The 25,739-nt window shown below is 43.9% G+C and overlaps 1 protein-coding gene across 1 annotated transcript; it reads right to left on the minus strand.

Moving 5' to 3' along the window:
- Positions 1-415: 415 nt before the first annotated feature.
- Positions 416-25,459, minus strand: ST3GAL1 (ST3 beta-galactoside alpha-2,3-sialyltransferase 1). The gene is made up of 6 exons (XM_009488880.2): positions 25,063-25,459; positions 14,546-14,742; positions 10,393-10,572; positions 5,845-5,890; positions 3,172-3,291; positions 416-1,302 (listed from the first exon to the last, which is right to left on the minus strand). Exons 1-6 carry the CDS (start codon positions 25,372-25,374, stop codon positions 1,129-1,131), a joined length of 1,029 nt encoding a protein of 342 aa, XP_009487155.1. The 5' UTR covers positions 25,375-25,459; the 3' UTR covers positions 416-1,128.
- Between the last annotated feature and the right edge of the window lie 280 nt (positions 25,460-25,739).

A 25,739-nucleotide genomic window follows, 5' to 3' on the forward strand; every position in this document is an offset into this window, starting at 1 on the left:
AAAATAAGAGGAAAGGTTTCCTTGGAACTTTTGGATATTTCCCCATAAAAAAGGTAAAAGCTACCTTTAAAAATTAGTCTTGTGTTTGCTCAAATATAATATAGGAGCTGTTATTGTTTCTGATTACAAAAGTATACCACATGGAGGCTAGACTTTGGTTAATTTTTCCCCCTTTTATAAAAAAGTTTAATTTAAGTTTGTCATCTCTAAAAAAAAAAAAAAAATCACATCTGTTGCACAGTTATAAAAGGCACATATAAAAGACTGAAAGAAAAAACTCCACTTTCCAACCTTAAACTGATTAAATATAAATGAGCATTCCAGAGTATTTTCCACAAAAAAAAAAAAAAGAAATCAAAATTATATATAGCCAAACCAGAAAAACATACAAGTGGCTAAAAAGGCCCTTTTTTTTTTTTTTTTTTCCTGCAGTTTTCAGTATTGTTTTCTCTCTCATTATGGCTGTATAGGAAGCAATATTAAATAATATATGATCAGAGATGATTTGATCCATATTTTCTAGATGCTATCAATGCAGAATGAGGCAATGGCTGAAAAATTTACTACTCCAGGCAACTTCTTCATGTTTTTGCTTAATACAGCATGAAACCAGAAGTAATAGAGGAAACAGAAGAGACAGTTCAAAAAGAAGATCAACAGCAGAAGTGAATTCATTTCTTTGAGGTAATCCTTACTGTGATGTTCACAGCTGCCTTAGCAGGTCTCAAGTCCCAGAAGTAGTTTTCACTATTCTTCAAGGATCTCCTGCCTTAGTCAAGGAAAGAACAGACAAACAGCAGTTCCTGTGCCCAGGTTTCCCCTAATAGCAACAGGCAGATCTTTTTTTTTCCTCAGTAATTCAAGAATCAAGCCGTAGAGCCTAAGCAGAGATTCATTTATTCCCACAACTGATTGGTAGTTCCCAGCTATCTGTAGATAGGAAATTACATGCAGCGTGGAAGCCGGTCCTCGGTTGAGCTCCTTGCGGTGAGCATTGCAGCAGCGAGACACTCTGAATCCACTGCAGATTCACGCATTCAAACCTGGCTGGCGCCCGGATCATCTTCATTGAGCTTTGTTCTGCTGCACGTTGGAAATTGCAGCCCCCACTTCTCCCCATGGCCAGGGTCATCTGCCCTTGAAAAAATTTATTTTTTCAATGGAGGCAAGAGTCAAAGTTACATTGAACTCAAAATCCCCGTCATGGACACCTGTCTTCCGGAAAGCCCCAGCTGAAACATTGTTTTCCCAGTAATGATGCCAGTGTCCTTTGCTGTCTGCTCCAAAACCATACACATTCACCTAGGAAGTAAGAGAGAACTAGTATTATGGCCTGGAAAGCAATTGGTCTTCATCTGAAATGCTGAAGAAAGTCTCTTCATTCTCAGTTTATCTATAGGCAGCAACACCTGAGGACCTCGGAAGTGTGCCAGGTTATTCTGCTGCATGAGATGATGCAACTACAGAATAACAGCCCAAGGCCTACTCAAGGGACATTACATCCTAATCTATGCTGAGACCACCACCATACCTGAACCCAGGCAGAAAAAGAAATTTCTATCCATGAATTCTTGTTTAGCAATATGAAAAACACATTCCTGTCCCCTAAGCATGATGTTTAACCTCAGGAGGTCAGTGGCTTGGGATGGGAAATCTCCTCTTTAGTTGACTAAGGCTACAAAGAGTGGAAAAATTTTGGTGTTACTCCTAGTCTTCCAAATGACAACCATGTTGACCCCACCTATATGCTTAATTATATGACATTTGCAGTCATGTCAGAGGCAGATAGACATTAAGTTCTTTGTCTGTATACTCATATGGCCTTTTCTCTCCCAATGGCTGATTTATTGATGGCTATGCTTGTCTCATCTGGTGGTAAAAAACAAACAACAGTTGACTTATTTAAACTGAGAGTGGTGATATGGCTGGGTTTGAATGGGTCAGAGCCCACAAAACAAGAGCCCTAACCCACCCACGCCTGGACCCACCCAAGTACAAGTTTGTTTTAAGTTATTTTTGGTAATGTCAGAGCCTTGCTCATTGCCGGCTTACCAAAAAACAGGCTCCACCCAAGCCGCCCATGCTATCTGCCTTGACTATGGTACAGTTTCTGCCAGCACCATTAAGATTATTTCCATCACTTCTCCAAGCAACACAGGCCTAGGTGACAAAAGCTCTCTTTCATCGGCAGATCTGTGTCCAGGCCAGGGATTTTGCCAGCATAGTGATTTTTATCCCCCATGCTGACAAGCCCATGCTTGCAGGACTTTGCAGAGCTGACCTGACCTTACACTAACTAGCTGTCTCCTATCACCTGGGAGCACCTCACATCACTCAAGCCAGAGAATCTCCTCAAGTAACTGCTGGAGCAGAGGCATTTACCATAACCTACTGTGTAAACCCACAAGCTTGCGTTTGAAAATAGACCATCTGCACTCCCCAAATTGGCTTATGTAAGAGCTGATCATCGAAGTTCTTCAGGTGGGACTACGTTTAAGATTTAGATATCTAAATGGAGGTGCCTGAGCATCCATTACAGTCAGTGGCGATTGAGGCAGCACAGTCAGTGGAAACCATGGAGCCATCCTGCTCTCCTAATGTCTTAACAGGAGGTTGGTTTGCTGAATCAGCCTCTTGGCTCCACTGATTAGACAGATAAGACCTCAATGCAGCTGCCCAAACTTAAATGACATTTGACATATCCTTGTGTACTCATCTACTCATGGCAGGCAGATGTCACACAAGGCCAAGAGATTCATACTTTATGGCCCGGCAGCAGGAGGCAGAGGGCATGCCCAGGGCAACACCAGTGGCTCTAGGTGCCTAAACAGTGAGACAAAATATAGTTTGGACTTCCACGAACAAAATGGGCATGGACACCATCCATATTTAGATGTCTTTTAATGCCAAGTGGAATCTCACTCTTTATGTTTAATTATATTGCCCTGGAAGGCATCTTAAACCCTACCACTTGCTGACATTAAAAAATCAGTCACTGTCAGTTGAGCATATCTGCATGTTACTGAGGACTCTGCACCTCTTTGAAGAAGCAAACAGCAGAGAAGAGGGAGAAGGGGAAATAAAGGCTGAGTGAGTGGCCAGGGCATGTTCCTGGCACTTCAGTATGATATGTCCTGATTTTTTTATCCATATATCCAAACACAGCCAGACCTCATCGCATACATGGAGTGCAAATATCAAAGACAGAAAGCCTGTGGAGGGGTATCTCCCATGATGCTGGAGCCAGTTTTCATAGACGTATTTCATAAAAGTTGGATTATAAAACAGGATCTAGGGAAAATTGGAGAGAAACACTCATTAGTAAAATATCCTGGGAAAAAAACAACAGTAGCTTGTCATCCCTAAAGGACACTGGGGTAGGGGAAGAGGGGGAGAAAGGAATAATAGTTATTACCTGAGGGCAGGTGAAAGGGAAAAATAAAGTCCCATAGTTAAGTGCATTCAAGAATATTTCCCATGTGCAATTGCACATGAATATTCCTTTCTTGGTCTTGATACCCCACCTGCTTACACTAACATAAATCTTGGGTGATTCCTACTAAAACCAATGGGTATGAAAAAGCACAAGTGAGAAGAAAGTTAGGCATTCAACTCTCCCTGCAGTGTCCTGCTGTAATGCAGGTGAGCTCTGGGGAGTTGGAGGCCTGAGCAAGCAAGTATAAGATGCCATGCCAGATTTCATAGAATCACAGAATCATTTAGGCTGGAAAAGACCCTTAAGATCATTGAGTCGAACTGTAATTTGGGTGGGAACGTAGGAGCAACTGCATGTTCTGCACAATATGCCAACCATGTCTTGATATCTCTATAGGTACAGATCTAAGGAAACCAGGGGTCAGGTGTAAACTATCAGGAAGCCTATCAGGTTGCATCAACTGCATTTCTCCTGTTTCTCAAACAAATTTCTCCTGTTTCCCCTATTTTTCTATGTTGTTTTTTTTTTTTTAAAAGATATAAATTGCATTTGGTTATCTCCTGGGGAAATTATGAGGCCATCTAATGGCCATAGAGCACTTCAGATCAGATCTAAGTGTACAATAAATCCAAGGACTGGTAGGAGCCCTTGGTTTCAACCCTCTTCCCTGAATCAGGCAAAAAGAGGCTTTTCCCTCCGTGCTGCGTTTGTAATTAGAGTGACAACATTTCAGTGCTATCTGGTTAGCCGCAGGGCTTTTCCTTTTACAAAGTCAGAGGTTAATTGCTGATATTGTGTCTGTGTGTAATCGCTTCTCACAGGGTGTTTTGCATTACATGGTGTGGGAAGAAATACAAGATTCTCATCTCCCTGCTCGGGAAGCTGCTGTATATCACCAGCTGTATCCTGGGCTGGTGCTACTCAACTGTGACGCGAGTTTAAAAACCTACGGTAGTGCATCTCACAAGGGTCTTGCAGAGGTTAATGTGCTCCTCACAACAAGTAGGGATGAGCTAAGTGATTATTTAATACCCCCAGAGGTCCATGGTTTGAAGCACAGGGATATAAACTGATACTGGTTAAAGGTCTCATCTGAAGCCTTTGGCAAAACCTGGCCACCTGAATGAAGGACATGTGCTTTAACCTGTAATTTTAATGGTCTGGGACTAATGTCATACTTTACCAGCCCTTGAGACATTAGGAGCCTGAGCTCCTCTGAAAATCAGCCTCTCCAAAGGCTGAGAAAATGAGACTTTTATTTTGCCGGAAGGCCTGTGGAAGAGGAAACATCTTTCATCTTTTACCTTTCCTTACATGGCCTGCCTTGGTTATGTCCTCAAACCATGCAGCTACAACAACAAAAGTCTTTGCACAGTGGCTAAACATGCAACATGGGAATGACCATCCTGTCCCATGGGAAATCCTGCCTCCAGCAGTAGGGCATGTCTATAAAACCACAGCATACTTGAGCAATGAGTCAGTATGCATGGGATAGACTCCCTTCTGACTGCTGTAGGGTGGGCACCAGCTTTGTCCATCTTTCTTTGACCTTCTCAGAAAACTGAGATCCCCTGACTGAATGCCTTCTACACATCCATGCTATGAAAAATAAAATGGGTCAGAGCTGTTTGTTTAGCCTTGAGGGAAGTGGCATGGCACAGATCGTGTCCACATTGCTCAATTCTGTGCAAAACAGGGAATATTCCCTGGTCTGTGCTATCTTCCAAACCTTGCTTGAACAATGCCTGGGAGAGTATTAATACACTTGGGACAAAATCAGCATGGACTTGGCCTGAGCCCAGTCTCCAGGCTTGTTTAATTGGGTACAGGCAGTTATTACAGCTGTGGGCTAAGAGCCTTCCCCAAGAGCCATTGATACCATCTTGAATTCTCCACTGACTTGAAAACGCACAGCTTTATTTGTTCAGAGTTGACTTAGCTCTATATTACAAGGAACTGACCCAAGAGTGAGAAACATCCTGGATAGTCAAATTATTTTTAAAAAACTCCAAAGGCTCTCCACAGGTCAAAGCGCCATTACATCTAAATGACTTCAACGTGTGGGAACAGAGCAACTGCTGTGGAGGGTGAGCACAACTGGCCAACTGTGCACCTTAATTCTCCCTGAGCAGTACCAGAGGAAGCAACGTGACCTTCAGAACAATGGTAATGCAATGGCATAGTCACAAGAGCAGTTTCTTTCCAACCTCAGTTATTTAGTTGTTGATCTATGGCCTGAATAGCACACAGGAGCTAAACCTTTAGCTTAGCTGAGCCTTGTAAAATGTGTATTCTGGTTGCAGTTTTTATGAATGTCAAGGGGTTCCTTGGATTCTCGCAGTCTCCAAAAGAGGCAAAAGACCTACAAGTAGATTAGAAAAACAAATTCACAAATCAGCATTGCTCACCTTTTCTTTTTTGACTTTGATTTTCCGTGGAACTGGAATGTATGTGCTGTTAGAAGAAAAAGAACACCACCAAGATTAGTCAAAACCCAACATATTAATATTTTCCTGTATTTCCAAAGAAAGAAAGAATGTTCTTCATGTACAGGAATAAATTCAAATTATTTGAAAGCAATAAATTCAATAAATTGTTGGAAAATGAGGCTGCAATTAAGTAATACAGCATGAAAAGGACTGAGGTATGACTGAAGCAAGTTTATAGGAAGCCATTACATTTTTAAATTTTCAGGTTAATTATTCACAGTAGGACACCAAAGATTTAGTTGGAAATATACTGTAAAGTCAATATTATGTGGAGCCCATGACTTCTAATTCTTGGCCTATGACTGTTGCAGTCTTTGCACTTTGATGATGGGAAGGGTTTTCCATTTGATTTCATGGCAGAAAAAACTTTTCCCACCAGGGGGAGACTCTTCCCCTCCTAATACTTCTAGCTAGTGCACGATTTTCAAAGTAGGTGGTAGTAGAGTTCATAATTTCTGTGGTTATGTGCGACTCTGGCATTCCCAATACACAGCCTCTCACCAGCAAGCTATTCCCCTCCTCCCAGGGGGATGCTGAAGGCTTCCTGCTGTTTCCAGCATAAAACTTCCAAGTCATACCTTATGACTGGGTTGAAATCACAAGTCGTGTCTTGAAAACAAAAAAACCTTTTCTTCCCTGGATCTCATGCACAGTGCATGCTGGCATTGCACAGCTCATCATGAGTGCTGTAAAAAAAAAAATCTCCCTGAGTTTGTTTCAAGTGAGGAAATTCTGAACTGGCCTTGTAACTAGACTATATCCCGAAATATACCCTGCATACTTTTTAGATGGGTTGTGATAAATCACCAAAACCTTCTATTAATTTAGCCTAAAAGTTTTTGATTCATTTTTGGTAACAACAACATTCCTGTGATTAACATTCTAGTTCTCTTTGAACCATGGATCATCAGCGCTTTGAAACATTAATCTAAGTCTTTCCAAACCAGCGGTGACCTGGCAATGTCCTCATCTCTTTAAGTACTTCTGGGCATCTCTGACCTTAGATCTCTGCCACAGGCTGGATGCAGTGGAAGACGTGATGGGTGGGTTCCAGCCCCCCAAGATCTGACAAGAGATGCTAACGGGGAAAGGGACACCCATGCAGACTTCTTAATCTGCCCTCAGCAAATCTGCCCTTGCATCTGCTTCCCATGCCTAACCTTGGTTAGCAAAGTCAGTAGAAGTAGGATTGGTGATGCCATGTCCTTTTTGTGGTTGTGAAGACATAAAGGGCTTCTTTGCTGGTAAAATATCCTCATTATTACATAAATAAACAGCCAGTCTTTTCTGAAAAGGTGATGTGGAGGAAACAGGAGGGCCATATTTCATGGACATATAGCCAAATATAGTAGAAGACCAAAGTGAATGGTATGCAATATTCAAGACAGTATTTGCAGACAGCTCTAATCCAACCAGGAGACTATTGTAGCTCTTGTCAGATGACATGTTAGTCATTTTAATCATGGGATATTTAATTTTTTCAGAAGCAATACCTAAGTCCTGCTGTCACTTGGCTGCAAAATTTCACACAACCACACGGAAAGTATTGGCACACTGATTAAGACCAAATGGAGACCTATGCCATTATGATCATGTAAAAACTAGGCTGCATAGCAACCAGGGAGTTCAGGAGTCAGTAAATACCACACAGGAGCAGGACAAAGAGTGAAGCCTGTGAAGAAGGTGGCTACAGGTGGAATTCATATAATCTGGAAAACGTCTTCTATGAGCCACTTGGCAAGGCTCTAGTGAAGTGTGCCGGCATCAGTGGCCACCTTGTACAGGACATTTACTGTACTGTTGACCCAAGTGGAAGATGTGGAATATTTTAAGGAATACAAAAATTGCTCTTTGCCAAACCAAGTGGAGATACATGGAGCTTTTTTCACTATGGAGATTCCTAGAAGACTTGCAGAAGGCGAGTTAATGCAACTCGGCTAACTATATGACTGATGAGGGCCTGAAGGTTTTCTGTCCCAGAAGGCTTTTCTTGGTCCTTTCTGGGACCATGCTCAGTCTTAGCGAACCACTTTAAAATGGGACACCCATCAGTCAAATGGGACATGTCTGAGAGAATCATTCAGCTAGCCATTCAATCTAATATTAACACCATCTGCGGTTTGGCTTTTCTTTTGAACCATAGTACAGGATGCTTATCTTTTTTAAATATGAGTGCACTAAGGTGAGTATTTCTTCTCTTCTAAAATAATGAATTTCACATGGGTTTTATTTTTATTTCATGCCTTCTCCCCTTTACAAATGTATAGTCAACAATTTCCTTATACACTGTATCAGACATCGTGTGTTTAATGCATGCTCATAGGTTTATTCTGCTAGCCTAAAATTATGTTAAATGTATTGTTATAATTTGTGTGCTTATGGTTTTCTGGGTTTATTGCTCCAGTATGTGCCAGCTTGTTAATTATGCAATTTTCCTGCTCTGAGTATGGCAAAAATCTTAAAATACCGGTATTTCTTCCATGGGGTTAAATACTCACACACTAATTTATACCAGATGCTTACCAAACCCATGTATAGAATCTAGTTATAAATATATAATATAACCTGTAATTCACTAAGCAAAGATATTTTTCCTTTCATGTGCTGTGACTGCCTTGTAGTTAACCAGTTATATCTTCCTGACAGGCTAAGGACTCACTCAATTTTACCGCTGCAAACCACTTGCTGCCACTTCTTAAGGTAAATACTCAACAAAAAATAGTGAACAGCTTTATAATCTGGGCACAGAGCAGTGACAGTGATGGAAACATGGATGGGTGACGATGGCAGCAACTGGTCCTCTGTGGGCCCCTCTTCCTAGTGCAGGCATGGGTTTGTCAACGATGCAGCAAGGGCCTTCATTCAAAGGCCACTGAAGGCAGCTGGGAGCTTTCCATTGCTTCTGATAGGATTTGGATCCAGGCTTAAGGGCAGAGGTTATCAACCTTGTTTATCAATACAGCTTCTAAAAGAAAAAAAACCCTAAGCCTTCCAAAAAAGGTGACATTTTTAAGCCAATTTTCTAAGTGGGCTGATTTTTCCAAGATACAAGAGTGTCCTGAAGATGGACTTTTTCAGGACAACTTATGACTGTATATACTAAATTCTGGTGGCAAAAAAGGAAAAAAGAGATGAAACCAGATTTGTTACAAGTTAAGAGGATCTTAATAAGAAGTGAAAAGAATCTAAAATGCATTTGCAAAGAGAGAAAAGAAAAAGAAAAGAAGAAATAAAACTCCATTTGTTGTCCCATCAAAAAGTATTCCTTAAAAATGTGAAGCGTCTCTTATTCCCAGTCAGCAGGGACATACTTTTACAAGTTTTTAATCTTCTGAGACTCTGAAATTGGGAACAAAGTTGAAATGTCTTGAAATACTTCTCTCTGGAATAATCTGATCTGCTGTTGCTGTCTATGTGTAGCAGGGTGCCACTGAACAATCCCACCAGGCTGTGGCTTTACATCCCGCAGATAATCTCACACACAGTACAGATGTCACGTATTTCATTCTCTGGATTAGGAAAAGACATCTTATAGGAAGGCAGAGAATCTCCTAGGCAGCATCCTGAAGAAACGTGTTTTGTTCACATTTCTAATTCTAGCGCTGCCATAAATGTATTAAGTAGGACAACATTTACATCTGAAAGCACAAAGAAGAAATGGAAAATAAATACCAGTGTGGCACATTATTGCCAGGTAAAGTGTGTTGATTTAAAGCTAAGGCACACAGGTGACACACAAAACAGCACTGTCTCCTTTGCACGGCTCTCAAACACCTTCCACCAGGAAAGACGGACAGAACTCCTGACTGACCTGTCCAGGGGAGGATGCTGTGGATGGGGGACTAAGTGTCCCAGTCTGCTTCTGCTCTCACTGCTTTCCGTGAGCAGCCTGCACATCCTGCTCTGCCTCCTTGTCCTCTTCTGCAAGCGGGATAATATATGTTGGAGGACCACTTGGCCACCCAAGTGTCTCAGGTGGGATAATCCAGGTGTCTAGGGCCACTGCTGAATGAATAACCTGCCAAACATCTGATTCTGCAGATGGCTTTCTGATGGGTACATCTGGGTACAGGCATGCTGGCTGTACCCACTGTACTCCCAAGGGACTGGAGAGGAGGAAGGATGAGCAGAAGCCCAAAATGAGGCACTGAACCCCAAAGCCCAGGAAGCCACTGCTCAAACTGGCTGCCTCCAGCAGCAAAAAATCCCCCTTTCATTTCTCTGAGACCACTGTGTGGGGCTGTGAAGAGCTGGATCTGGATCTTCGCGTCAAAGACTGCACCATAACATTAAGCTTTTCCTAGAAAGCAAGTGTTCAGTACTGAACCATGTCCTGAGAGGGTCTGTAAAACTCCCCTAGGCCTTATCAGAAGCGGGGACTTGCCCAGCGTGGGCTTTTCTGTCCTACAGCAACATGTGGGGGCTCCCATCCCTTCAGCCTGCCCACTCAGGGCTGCCCTTACTCACAAGTTGATGGTGCCTGTGGTGAGAGCGGTGACAACCCAGTGCAGGTCCAGGGTTTTGAAGGGGATCAGGATCATGCTCACATTTTCTGCCAGCTCTTTGTAGCTCTCGGGGTAAACGAAGTGGTGAGTGGTCTTGCTCCCAACATCTGATTCGTAGCCAGTGGTGGGGGCACGGTTCATTCTGCAGCCCAAAAGTAAGAAGTGAGAGTGTGAGAAAGCGGAAGAGGAATTAGGTAGGAACAAACATGTGTGAGTCTTCTCCAAATCATTTGCTTGAGGTGGCAAGAAAATACTCCCATGGCTAAGGATAGTGCTGGATGCAGGCTTTTCAGACAGCCTTGACAGGGTGTAGTGGTCCTCAAACAGGCTGAAATGACCATCACCCATAATGGATAAATTAAAAGTAAATGAAAGCTCAGCTTTAGTGTGGGATTCCTTGGACTGAATGAGGGTTTCTGCCAAGCAAGGGTATTTCTGAGCACATCCCTGGGTTCCCTTTACAGTCAGCAGAGAGCTGGTCAAAAGATGAGTCCATGAGGACACATCTCCTTTCATCCTAAAGATGAAGCCTCCATTAGGTGAGAAAAATACTATCCTGAAGTCCATCAGCTTGACTTCTTGCAGTTTCATTCCCCCCATCTGTACAGATGTATTTGGATGTTTAGGGTCAAGGTAAAAAAACATGTTATGTGTGACAAGAAGCACAAATATTTCTTATGGTCCTCCCATGAAAAGGCACCAAAGCCACAGTGACACATCCAGGACCTGCTGCTGACACTCCATTTACTCAAACCTTACTTTGTAGTATGTCCCCCAACTTCACTACCTCTACTTAGGGCTGCTCCGCACACACATGGAGTGCTTTCAGTAGCCCTGAGGCCAGTGAATGGAGGTCTGCACAGGGCCCACCAGGGCTCAGTCAAAACGTGTTGGCCAAACATGTCTACCTTATGTTGGATGTATCAGGGAACAGGGTACAGAGGGCATTCTGAACTCAGGACTGCAGAAACAACTCTACGCATGTGTTCTCTCCTGAAAGCAAATCTGGGGACACATCAGCAGTTCCCTCAGTTGTGCATTAGCTCACTGCTAGTAGAGATTTGCATGTTTCTGTGGTGCAGTGTAATGCAGATTAGAGATCCCCAAAGTGGCTCTGACTGACCTTGCATGAATCCATGGTGCTGTGCAACACCATGGAGAAACCCCCAAGCTGGCTCTGAGCAGAATGGGGTTTCTCTGCAACCCAGTGGAGTCTCCTGCAGAGACGTTAGCTCAGCTCCTGGCAGAAGTGCAGGGAGGAGAAGGGAGGATGTAGCTGACGAGATGATGAGTATTGTACATTGCCAGACAACAATGTTGCCCTGGTCACTGATAATGGGGGAGGTAAAATCTGTTTATCAAGTCTATGCCAGGCCATGTTATTGCAGTGCCCCCCCAGGTGAACTACTTAAGTTTAACTCCCTCAAAGGGAGTTATTAGCATAGCCAGACTATCCTGCCAGCCTGTGAGGACTTGTTATTGAGTTAGCCTCTTCCCTGCCAGCGACCCACATTGTACTGTGTAGAAATACTCAGTAAAGCATGAGACTTACTATGTTTTATCTTGAGATTAGTCAATCTGAGGTATAAAATATGGGGTTTTCTTTCCATCAGGACAAAGACAAGGGTCTTTGGAAAAATTTCTTCACAGAAAGGGTAGTCAAGCATTGGAACAGGCTGCCCAGAGAGGTGGTGGAGTCACCATCCCTAGGGGTGTTCAAAAAACGGGTAGACGCGGCACTTCGGGACATGGTTTAGTCTAGTCTCCCCTTGATTCGTTTAGTGTGGACTTGGTAGTGTAGGTTAATGGTTGGACTGGATGATCTTAAAGGTCTTTTCCAACCTAAACGATTCTATGATTCTATGTGGCATCCTAGTTATCTTACTCACACTCTGCCCTGAGGTCTATGTACCTTCCCCACCGTCTATGGTGGGGCTGCCTGCGTGGCATGGCAGAAGGCAGCATACACACTCAGTCTGAGCAGGAAGGACCAAGAAGGAATTTCCTTCCATTATGAAAGTGGATAGTTAAATGAATAAAAGTGGGCTGGAACAGAGTGTTTGGAAGGAAAGGTGTCCCCTCAGACTCCCTGGTTCTTCCGCATGCTTGGCTGTATTGCCAGAGCATGTGCAAGTGAGTATACGGTCACCAAAGATTTTGTTTGTTTGATTAACGCATAGAGCAGTCACCTTCTCTGCACAAGTTTCCACAGTGAATCCTAAAACCTTGTGCCATTTCTTCAGATCTGGCTTGAGATCCCTAAAATAGCAATAAGGACCTGGAAGGTTCAATTTCAAATCATTGATGGTTTCTCCCTTGCCAGGGATGCACGGCTATGGAAAGGGTTAGGCCTCAGAGCAGAAACCTGCATCCAAGTGTGTTATTCTTTAGTTACTAATCAAAAAAAAAAAAGCCTTTGAGTCTAGCAAAGCTTTTTCTGCATGAATCTGGAAACATAGGCCAGGCAAGATAAGAAAGTCCACACAGGAATAGGGATGTCTCCGTAGGAGGGACACAGAGTTAAGCATAAGTGCACCGGAGCTGCCTCACATTTGCAGCCTTCAGGATTGATGTGGAGGGCTCTTCACTTCCCTTCATGGATCTGAAGACCAGGTCAGCTGCCTCTGCCTTTGGGAAGGCACTTTTGGCAGAGGGCAAGGCATGCAGATGAAGGAAGCCACTCCTGAAATGATTTATCATGAACATTTAGATGTCATCTAAAGACTCTACACTGTGTCCAAGCCACATTGGAAGCCAAGCGGCTTAACAGTTCAAATAGTGCTCATCTTCTGCTGTTTCACTCTTGACTTCAGTGCACAGCTTTCTGCTAAAGGTTATGTTGTTTCTGAGAGTATAATCCCACATGTGGCATTTTCAATAGCAATCCTTCTCTTCCAGGGCCTCTGACCTGCCCTGTGTTGCTCCCCAAATTGTGCTGTACTGGCAGCTGCAGTGTGAAAGCTGGACAACAAGTTGGAGATGAACTTAGTCAGTCCAGATATCTTGGCTGCCCTCTGGGTGATTAGCTCTACTTACCTAGTTCCCACTTGCATTTCAGTGGGACAAAATAGCCAACCTTCATTGCCTTGAAAAAAAGAGGAGGTGCAACCCTTCACAAAGTAGCTGCAGCCAACCACTTGTCTCCTGTCCATTGCAAAGTGACTTTGGCTTTCCCACCCCACCATTGCTTAAGAATGAACTCGTGTGAGAAAGTAATATCTGATAGAGCCAATTAGGTATGTAAAAGATCACTTGTGTGTACCAGCTGCAGAAATAACTTTTATTCAAAACTTCAGTTTTTTTCAGCTATATTTTTTAATACAGTGTTGTGGTTTAACCCCAGTCGGCAATTAAGTACCACACAGCCACTTGCTTGCCCTCACCCCCGGTGGGATTGGGGAGAGAATCATGAAAAAAAAAAAAGTAAAACTCGTGGGCTGAGATAAAGGCAGTTTAGTAGGACAGCAGAGGAAGAGAAAATAATAATAATAATAATAATGATAAAAGAATATACAAAGCAAGTGATGCACAATGCAATTGTTCACCACCCACTGACCAATACCCAGACAGTCCCCAAGCAGCGATCGCTGCTCCCCAGCCAGCTCCCCCCAGTTTATGTACTGAGCATGACGTCACATGGTATGGAATAGCCCTTTGGTCAGTTTGGATCAACTATTCTGGCTGTGCCCCCTCCCAGTTTCTTGTACACCTGGCAGAGCATGGGAAGCTGAAAAGTCCTTGACTAGTGTAAGCACTGCTTAGCAACAACTAAAACATCAGTGTGTTATCAACATTATTCTCATCCTAAATCCAAAACACAGCACTATACCAGCTATTAGGAAGAAAATTAACTCTATGCCAGCTGAAGCCAGGATACACAGTCAATTATGGATAGTGCAGAACAAGCTACAGAATCAACAACTATTTGTGGGGGGTTTTTTTGCAAGATAAAACATGAAGTCATATGTCCAACACACATTGTTTACATCCCTGGAAGTTAGACTTGACCAGATTCACTAGATAGCTCCTGAAATCTTGTTTGCTCACTTGTCCCCAAAAATACTGGTGAATCTTAAATAACAGAGACAACTGGAACCAAGGTGGTGCCTACTCACCTGAGCACAAAGTCATGGGAGTCAATATCTTGGCCATACTGAGACTGCAGAAGGTTCCCAGAGTTGCCCACAACAGCACACCGTCTGCACGTGTAAGTGCCTCGCTCCTGCAGTGGATCCCCATCCCCTGGAATGATTCCAAACAATTCCTTGAGAGTAGCATTAATATTCTTCGGAGTTTTCTCTCCTTGCAGTTTCTGTTAGGGAGAAAAATCACTCCAGGTTAGCAGTATAACTAGCTTTTCTGTGAGCAAGACGTAGCTTCAAATGTCTTCTCAAAGACCATTCTTGCATCTACCTGCAGACACTGTGTCCTGCAGTATGCATTACAAGGCTTTAGGTTGTGAGCAGAAGTGTGAAAAAAAAAGTGGAAAATCCCTTCCCATTGACTTTTTTAACTCGGCTCCCCTTTTCCCTTCCTTTTCCTTGGATTCCCTCACCTCCTCAGTTTCTATCTAGCCATGGTGGAACAGATCATGCATTCTACCCCAGGCTGACCTTAGCAGAATAAATGTTCCTCTGGTGTGTATAAGCCTAATCCCACTTTGGGCCAGATATCTTCTGTTAGGACATGTATAAGACTTCTTTTAACCCTCCTAGGAAGGACAGAAGAGTCTCAGGGAACCTGATGGAGCACAGAAGTGGCTGACACCCCTTCCACAAATTTTGGCATATGCCAGAAGTGGGAGTGGGAGACCTTATAGCTACTGTTCTGGACTGTGGAGGAACCAGCTGCTAATGGAATAGGAAACGAAGGTAGAGTTAGCCCTGAGGGTTGGAGATGTAAAATCATCTAAAAAATTCTCCAGGATGAAGAAAACCACCCGGACCTTGGTCATTGTGTCTGTTGCCATGGAGGCAAACTCTTTTGTAGCAGCTCTGTGGTGCATGGTGGAAACAATGGCTGGATTGGGAAGGTACAGGCAAGGTGCAGGGCAGGTGATGGTCAGACACTCCCTTTCTGGGTCTCTGCTGTCTGAGGGCTACTAAAGAGGTTGGAAGTGCTGGCAGGCTCACAAAAAGCATTGCCCACCCTCGTGGTGCCACTTGCTTGCAAGTTCACAAAGGGAGAACAGCTTCTAACACAAAATCTGCCAAAAGACTCTGCCCTTGGTCTGCCAGCCCAGGGCAAGGAGAGACAGGGAGGGAGAGAGGAGAAACACCTTTTCCCATGACTCTCAGCAATGCCTGGGGTAATTTGGCTTTAGTTTCCAATGCATTTCCCTTGACTGCACCAGGAACTGTTAATTTCTCCTGCTGTCTCTCTCTGTGTGACACACACAAACAGATGTATCAGTGTAATTTTTGTTTAAATTTTGTGCTGTCTCTTTGCAGACCTATGTAAAGCAACCTTATTTGCACTGAATTGAACAACAGGTCTGTGGAGCTCTGAGCTACAGGACAACATTGGGGCCAAGAGCTTGAAACAAAGAAGACAAAGAAATGTTGCATACATAGACGTAACCCCCCTGTTAATCCTTGCTAGCCTATATACTCTTATATGGACTGCACAAGGTGATTAGGATGCAAGGTAATTAGGATTCCCAGACAAGCACTGTCATTATTACCATGTATGCCACTACTCAGTGGATGGCTCAATTATTTAAGTGAAAAAGGTTATCTTCTTCTAAATCTGTGTGTGATGCTACAAACACATGTTCACATATCTAAACTCTTGTATATTCTTTATGAATCCAGTCTAGCCTGGTTTTACTCTGAATATACGAAAAACAATGTTAGAAAGCCTGCAGCCTTCAAAATAAATGGACACTTCATAGATGTCTTAGAGTGCAGTATCAGGTGTATAATGTAGAAAAATCCAAACTTCTTTAAAAAAGGAACTTATTTTGAGTTATTTGAACACGTATGTGCATACACCCATGTATACTCTCTCTTTGTAAAGGTAAACTGACTTGAACTGTCTTTAAGAAAGGAAAGGGAAAACCACCAAATGTGCACCAAAACATTTTTAAGAACGTAATTATTCTGGGAAAAAAAACCCAAAACCTATTCTTGAACTGATTTTGCCTGAGAGAATTCAGATGAGGAAGGTAATTTTCAGAAAATTCTAAGTACCTGAGCCCCCTTTTTAAGTTAAATTGCCTTTTCAGTCAGAATGATAGAATCAGTAAAGGACCTGGAGTATCGACTTCTGTTTGATGCATTGAAATAGTAAGAAACATTCTCTGGGTAAAAAACTGGTTGGGTGGCCGAGCCCAGAGAGTAGTGGTAAATGGAGTTAGGTCCAGTTGGCAGCCGGTCATGAGCGGTGTTCCCCAGGGCTCTGTTTTGGGGCCAGCCTTGTTTAATATCTTTATCGATGATCTGGATGAGGGGATTGAGTGCACCCTCAGTAAGTTTGCAGATGACACCAAGCTGGGTGGGAGTGTCAATCTGCTGGAGGGTAGGATGGCCCTGCAGAGGGACCTGGACAGGCTGGATCGATGGGCCGAGGCCAACTGTATGAGGTTCAACAAGGCCAAGTGCCGGGTCCTGCACTTGGGTCACAACAACCCCATGCAACTCTACAGGCTTGGGGAAAGGTGGCTGGAAAGTGCCTGGCTGAAAAGGACCTGGGGGTGTTGGTCGACAGCCGGCTGAGCATGAGCCAGCAGTGTGCCCAGGTGGCCAAGAAGGCCAACAGCATCCTGGCTTGTATCAGGAATGCTGTGGCCAGCAGGAGCAGGGAGGTGATTGTCCCCCTGTACTCGGCGCTGGTGAGGCTGCACCTGGAATACTGTGTCCAGTTTTGGGCCCCTCACTACAAGAAAGACATTGAGGTGCTGGAGCGTGTCCAGAGAAGGGCAATGAAGCTGGTGAAGGGTCTGGAGCACAGGCGTTATGAGGAGCGGCTGAGGGAACTGGGGTTGTTTAGCCTGGAGAAGAGGAGGCTGAGGGGAGACCTTATCGCTCTCTACGACTACCTGAAAGGAGGTTGTAGTGAGGTGGGTGTTGGTCTCTTCTCCCATGTAGTTAGCGATAGGATGAGAGGAAATGGGCTCAAGCTGCGCCAGGGGAGGTTTAGGTTGGATATTAGGAAAAATTTCTTTACGGAAAGGGTGGTCAAGCATTGGAACAGGCTGCCCAGAGAGGTGGTGGAGTCACCATCCCTAGAGGTGTTCAAAAAACGGGTAGACGTGGCACTTCGGGACATGGTTTAGTCTAGTCTCCCCTTGATTCGTTTAGTGTGGACTTGGTAGTGTAGGTTAATGGTTGGACTGGATGATCTTAAAGGTCTTTTCCAACCTAAACGATTCTATGATTCTATGATTCTATTATTGTGGATAGGCACCTCCATTTACACAGAGCAGGGATCTGCCTTTTCTTTCTGTTAGGCTGCTATTGGTCTAGAGTCACTGTATGGCAGCCAAGTTAAAACATGGGCACCAACACCAGCCAGGAAGCAGGACACCATCATACTATGATCCCTCGGTTGCACACAATTTCCACAGCAGAGATTATTACTTACGTTAGAGATTCCCTCAGTGACCTTAAATAGGATAATGACCTGATTGCACTGTGTGCTGAACATCCATACAATAAGACATCCATCCTTAACTCATTAAAAGTGCTCTGGTTTAATTTCCTCAGTGATTATCTGATTGGACTACACTTTTCAGGCCTAATCTTCAGTCAGCACTGGTTAGTCTTTGACACTTTAGCAAAACAGAGCAGAGCAGACAATGAAGCTGGTTAACTCCAAGGCAGATAGTTTTTAAAAGTTCAGACTTAAGGTGCAGCCAGTTCCTTATTGCACAATGTTTACTTGACTTCTTGAAAAAGACCATTTTAATAGCATTACAACTGCAAGCCAATTATAGTTCACTTTCCCACATCAAATTCTTGTCCTTTTTTTGAGTAATGTTGTCTTTTTTTATTAAACAAGCTCCCACCAGTGTGACCTTTCCCATAAATCAACAAAAGCACTGGGTGACTCTGTCCACGCAGTGCAAGGCAGAGCCATGTCAGTGCCATGTAGCTCTGCTGGGACAGCATCCTCCCTCCAAGCGCTGTAGATGTGTGCCAGGGGTATGTTTATGGATACAGCTGCTAGAAGTGGGCTTAAATACACTGAAATACCTGACCCTTGTGTCCTGAGTGAAGTGGCTGCTTTTCTCAGAAGTCTGTGCAAGCAACAGCCATGTCTAATGATGCAGCTTAACCTCTTGCCCAAGTCCAAAATGCATCTTAACCCACCTTGTGTCCACATATAAAATACCACTAGGACACTTAACACTTCAGCTCCCCTCCATAAAATATTTGTCTGGCACTTGAGAGTCAACTCTTCACCTTAGGTTGTTAAAAACTACAATTAGAAGTCCAGCTAGAGAAGTTTCCTAATCATCTTCACAGGGAAGACAAACTACCCTGTCCTCCCAGCCTTAGAAACTCCCCACTTCACATACAGAAGTTTACTAGCTGGTTTTGCATCTTATTTTAAAAAAGCAAGGGGAAAAAAAAGAGCAAGAAAAAAGAACCCTCAAAGTTCATGCACTTCCTTTCTTTACACATGAATGGCTTTCTGAGGAAGAGCTTGTTGTTCCTTCTTGCACCACTGTGAGCACACCTCCATTAAGGGTGACAAGGCACTTTGCTACTTTTATAAACTTCTGGGAAGGCTTCCCTGGGCTTTCCAGTACCATCACATCACCAGCAATTGCCAAGAAGCAATATCCAAAACTCAGCTAAGGAGATGCGAGGGGAGGATGTGAATTCAGCCAAGCCTGCTCAGAGCTAATAGCCTGGAGTGGTGAGGACACAGCTACAGCCAGGAGAGCCTCAGAGCTGTGCATCCCAAATCCATGGACAAGTTTGACAGCATATGAAGTACACCTTCAAAATCCCAACTTATTAGCAGGCAGAAAATATCCTGCTTAACCTGTAAACACTGGTGTGATGTGGATGCAGATGGAGCATGGATTGAGACACAACCCTCGTGGTGGACAGGCAGGTATAGATGTGGTCCGGCAGGAGCCAGCACTGCCGGGGCAGCCCTCCTGCACATGGCCAGGCAGCCTGGGGAAGCTGGTGTAGCAATACTGGGTTTTGTGGCTTTTCTAATTTTTTTTTTTTAACTGTTTTTAAAAGATGAAGAGGGAATAAAGCCCCATGAGAATCTTTTGCACAGGTACTAATTGCCTCGCTGCAGCAGTTTGGAGGCATTAATACTCACACAGAGCTTCCCAGCTATAAGACATTGTACAAAGATTAATCCTAGCAACAGCCTGGTGGGGTAAATCCAGGTAATCTCCATTTTGCAGACTGAAGGAGAGGTTAAAAGGAAACCATCAATTTTAAAAATGTCTCCTTGGTCTGGAAAATATGGCATTATTATTATTATATTTAATGTCCTGCAATTACTATGCCTCAAAGAGATTAAGGAGAAGAATATAGGGGCTTTCAAGAGTTCAGGCTTTATTTAATGATTTGTGTATGTCAAAAAATATGCATTCACAAATATGAATGTAATGTGCATATATTACGTAAATAACAATAATATGCATATGCCAAATTGTATGATTTCTGACTTCCATGACTGGTGCAGGTCACCTCCATGCTACTCTAAGGAGCAAAGACCCTGCCTCCACTAGCAATGTGTGCCCTCGTTTCTGGCTGCAGAATGCTTGCAGCTCAGCAGAGCGCATTGCAGTGCTTAGAGGGACCCATGAGCTTGGACCACCTTCAGATCCATCTGTCCTGTCTCTGTAGGAGACCCTGGAGCTGCAGCCCAGCTAGACATATGTGGGGGCTGCCAGAGGGAATAAGGGATAGCCCAGGGTCAGGTTCTCTCTCCCAGTATGTCCAAGGCTGGTCTAAATGTCATGCTTGCACACAAGCAGTACACCACCAGGTGGGACTGGGCATGTAGCAGGCACTGGGACTAAAGCCTGGGACCTGGGCTGGATTTTGAACCACCTTAACCTGTGAACATGCTGCCTTCAGAGCACTGAGCCCTTTGTATTGCTTTCAAAGTATCACAGACAGTGTCCCAGTTTTAAAGACGACTTCTGGTGATCAAAGTATTTGGGCAAATTTTCTACAAAGAGCATTCAAAATGCATGACTCAGGTGCCAAGTAGCTCTGCTGCTGTCTTAAAAAATAAGTGCAGCTTCCCCAGCTTCCCCAGCGCGTATGTTGGGGATGCCCTTTTGTTCGCCATTTGGTTAGCAAATCTTTAAGTCACGTATTACATTTTTTCCTACAAACATAAGGACTAAAACTAACATTTTCTTTTAGATACGCTAATCACATGGCCCCAAGAGCTGAGCTTTCTTCCAAAAAAAAGAAAGAAAACCCCTCAAATATCATAAGACTTGAGATAAACGTGGTAGTTTATGAACAATGTGCTACAGATAAGATTGCCAGAGAACTCTGAGCCTGATTTTACTTATCACAGCTTTAAGCCTTCAACCTCAACAGGCTTATTTCATATTTAGAACAGCAGGTTATGATCTCATATATTTTATCCTTTCTGACCACCAAAATCAATGCCAAAACCCCCTGAGAATAAAACAAGAAAAGTATAAATAATTGCTATTCTGTGTTACAGCATATAATTCTTGCCCTGTTTCCTTATATACAGGTTACGCCATTTAGTAGAAATGTCCACAGCATTTGTGTCATGGAACAACAATAAAAAACTTGCAGGTGAACCAGCTCAGGGAGGTGGGAAAGAAAATATAAATAGAAAGAAATGCAGCACATAACATAAAGTGCCAACTCTGAAAACACTGAGACTTTCACAGTCCCTGAGCGTAAGATGAGGGTAGGCAGAAGGACAGACAGATGGAGAGACACACAGGTAGAGGAGAAGAGAAAGAGAGAGAGGAGGAGGAAGGAAGGGAAGGAGGAGGAGAGGAAGGAAGGAAGGAAGGAAGGAAGGAAGGAAGGAAGGAAGGAAGGAAGGAAGGAAGGAAGGAAGGAAGGAAGGAATTAATTTCTAACAAGCTGGTTACAGTCCGGGGTAGTATTAATGCTAGATTATCTCTGAGGGGAGGACTCCAATTGAACTTTAAGTCACAAAAAGCTCAGAGCAGCTGCAGGGGTGTACACAGGAGGAGAATTCGGGCTATTATTTGTTACCTGACTGAAGTAACCATGGGAGAGTGATCTGTGTAGATTTAAGGAAATGAAAAGCAAGTAAGAGCCCTGACAACAGCCCCCTTGTTTCTGTGAACACAGAAACAACCAGGTGCATTTTCAAGTGCCTTCTCCAGAAGGAGCCCTGCCCTGTGCAGGACGAGCTGCTGCAGGGACGGTGACACTGCCCTTCTCTTCCCTGCTCCTTCTCACCCGCACGGGTGGTATGGCTAACTCCAGTATGGATAACGTGATTTTATTCACAGCAGCTGGGAATATTTCCTTCCAAAAGGCCATATCCTACCACGCTGTAAGAGCTTAAACAATATATTCTCCAAATAAACTATGAAGCAGCCTGGCAGCCATGTGAAGAGCTGTAAGCAAGTGAAACCACCCCATACTTTGGCCCCAAATGTGACTTCATCTCAAATAGTGGTCATTAGGCTCTGAAATCACTTTCCTAGAAGTGGAGGGATACTAATGGTACAGGACTATTTGGATGAATAATCCTTATTCACATATACAGCAACAGGGTTAATGGGAAGGGAGGGCAGACTGAGCTTGGTATACAGACAGCTCTCCAGGAAAGGCTCTGCCTATGTGTAGTCCAAGCACATGACATGGGTCTCCCCGTGACAGGAAAGTCACAGCCCTATAATAAATAGTTCCAGTGCCGTCACTGTCATCTTAGTTACGGCATAACGAAACCACCACGCTGTCTGAAGTCAGTTCCTGAGAGTGAACGCACAGTTATTTCTCCCCTGAAATGAAGTTTAAGCAATCTCAGGTCTTCTCGTGCCTCATCTTTTAAGTGCAAATATGTTAAAGAGTCACAAATTACTGAGTTGGCGAAGTAGTGACAGTAAAACATAGCCATGAGCAATGTTTTCTTTAAGACTGGCAGAAATCTCAGAATCACTTTGAAGACGAGCCTAAAAATGAACAGCGAAAAGGGAGTGGAGTCAGGATGCACCTGGGAATTACTTACTGTAGAAATGACACTGACTGTCTTGGAAAAGCTTACCCAAAGCAACATGTATATAGGAAATAGGTTGCAATGAAGAGCTGAGGCCACATCATGCCTGGTTTTACCCAGAAGCATCTTTCAGAGGAGTGAAGGCACCTTCTCCATCTACTATAGCTTAGGGTAAGTATTTTCAGTAACTGATTTCCAATAAAACATGCAGTTTTGGGGGACACCAAAATATTTCACACGTTCTAGTTGAAGATAAGTTCTGGCTGAAAAAAAAAAAAATCATAGAAAAAGTGTAGAAATCTTAGAAAATTTATTTTTACATCTAAGAAAAAACTGCTTTGATTTTGTGTTCTGAAATGGTGTATTCCCTTTGAACTTGACCTGAATTCAAAAAATTAATGAAAACACTAAAAAAAGGGTTAGACAGCCCTGAAAATTAATGGACAGCTTTTATTTCAGCTGGAGGGGGAAGAAAAAGGAGACTTTTGGCTATCCTGAAAGTCACTAGTTTTTAATTTAGCTGAAAACGAAACAACCCTCCCCCAAAAAATCTGTTTCAGGTTGAGCTGAAGTGAGATATTTGTGCTTTTTTTTTTTTCAGTTTTGCTACAAGAAGAAGAATCAGAAATTCAGACTTCTGTACTGAAAGTCCCAGTTTGTTTTTTAATTTGTTTTCTAATTTGTTTTTTTAAAGAGAATGCATTGAAACTTCATGTTTAAATCAGAGTGGGGTCTGAGTGCGGAATGCAGCACGGCTTTCACTCGGGGGGATGCACAAACCCTCGGGGGCAGAGCCCCCTTAGCAGAGGCACCCTGCCCACCCAGCTGTGTCTCACAGGACTCCTCCTCAGCCTGGGTGCTGGAGGAGCACAGCCCCCACACCGATGCCAGGATTTAGGACTGATATCCCAACTTCTCTTCGGCACCTCCTTAAGGTGCTGAGTGCTCCCAGATTTTGTATTCAGAGGCAATCAGGAGGTACTTTGCAACCACCCCCAACACGGTGTCTATGAACAACCTCATCCGCTCATCTACTGAGCTTGATTTGGGGTATGACCTCTCCTCCAAAACCTGCCAGTTGTTAGATCAGCTCAGCTCCCTGGTGAAACCTCACCCCAGGCCAAGGGGAACTAGGACCTGAACTTGCCATCTTCCCTTCTTGTGGGTCCAGCAAAGCCCACCTAGGAAATGTGGGCACCAGAAGGAAAAGTATCAGGGGGCTGCAAGAAAAAACATAAGCAACGGGAAATCTGAGTCATGGCCAAGGGGCAGGTGAAAGGATGCAATGCCTGGAACATGAGAGACTCATAGCAAAAAGAAGGGTTTCATCATAAAATGAGGATATCATTTATGCAACAGTTAGACATCGGAGTTCAGTGCCATCTCTTTTTCACCAGTACATGCAAAAGCCAGAAGAGTGAGAAGTGATAAATCAGATACAGCCTCATTCCCACAGCACTTGACACCTCCTCTGAAATGTGAATGCCCTCACTGCAAAAGCGGGCACCTTCCAGAGGGGCCTCCCCAGGGCACCGGGGAAGGGCTGAAAGCCCCAAATTCAGCATCAAGGGTTGTGCTCACTGCAGGACACCGAGTTGCAGGTGGTTGTGTGTTCAAAGAAAGGCAGAGGGAGGCTATTTTTTCTGAAGAGGGGGAAGGCAACTCATAGTGAAACTGTGATTTGACTGGGGTCGCTGCAGCCAGAACCTGTGCTTTGGCAGCTCAGCAGTGCAAGACATGAGCAACTCATTTAATCAATGTCTTGTTTCTAGAGAACATAAAAGGGGCTTTAATTAGGCAAAACATCAGCATACACCCTCTTCCTTTCTGTGCTTTTCAAACAAGGTATCGCTAGCTTTCATGATGCTTGGATCAGGCTCTTTGGACAACCCTACTCAGAGGATACACAATGGCTGCTCCTTCCCAATGACCCGCAGCCACCTGTGCACTTTACAGACCCATTTTACATCACCAGCCACAATAGAGACTGTTCTCATACACATGGAATGAATAATTTTCCATTTAATCCTGCTAATTATTTACATGATTTACAGTGGGGAGAGCCTCAGGGAAATTACACACTTCACAACGAGTTTGCTTTGCTACCTGGATGGACAGCGAAAGCCCTTTTTACCATCTGAAGCGAAACAAGCCAACTTATGAAGCCTAGTCTTTCAAAGAGAGGGGAGAAAAAGGCAATATTGACGTTGCAAATTCTGGATTCACCGCCTAACTCTTCCAGGGACTTTTCTAGCTTGGAGCAAGTGAACGTGCGCTCCGAGTGCCTGCGAGCTAAATAGCAGCACGAACGCCCACTTTCTTCCACCTCTGCCTACCTTGTCAGCTGAGACAGCAAATGCTTTTGGCAGGAACCGTCTCTAACTACCTGTTCGGCATTGCTTGAAGCCTGACACCGCAACCATCGCACAAACGCTGGGATGTATCCACACCTCCCACTTACCAGCCACCACCTGTAGCTGTCTTCTGGGATCAAGGCATTTTGTGAGGTCAGGAAAGGTTGCATAGTTGAATTAAATCTCTGATCGAACCAGAGGGAATGTCCCAGCTCAGAAATGCACGTGCGACAGCTGCATGGTCTCCTGGGGTACTTGAAGAGTTTTTGGACTTGCTCTGAAAACTGCATGATGAGATGTCTCAGATCCCAGGTGGTCATGGTCACCTGATGCGTGTAGTTCAGCAGAAACGATGTTACCGTGATGAGCAAAAAGGCGAAGGTAAACACTTTCACGTTCCTCCTCCTTACGACGACCATCTTTCCTGCTTGGGTTCTGCCGTCGCTGCTGACCAAGTATGATGTAGAGTCCAGTGTAAGGCAAAAAGGAAAGGGTGCTGCAGGTGCCTGCCAGTTACCACCCCAGGCTTAGGCTGAATATATCAACTCCAATACTGCCACCCATAAGGGAAGCAGCTTCATTTCCCCAAAATGGGCTTAAAAAAGGCAAAGCTGGGTATTTCCTTTCACCTTCTCACAGTGCTTCCAAGTCTCTTCCACCTCTCCGTGACCTGTTGCTAACCTCTCCCACTGAGGATTCAATGAAGATGGACCCTTGCCCTTCTGCAAGGGTACCAGATATAGAAGGGAGCAGTATCAGCATTAAAATTCAGGTTTTCTGTGTG

This window comes from Pelecanus crispus, chromosome 2 (assembly GCF_030463565.1).
Source record: "Pelecanus crispus isolate bPelCri1 chromosome 2, bPelCri1.pri, whole genome shotgun sequence".
NCBI lineage: Eukaryota > Metazoa > Chordata > Aves > Pelecaniformes > Pelecanidae > Pelecanus > Pelecanus crispus.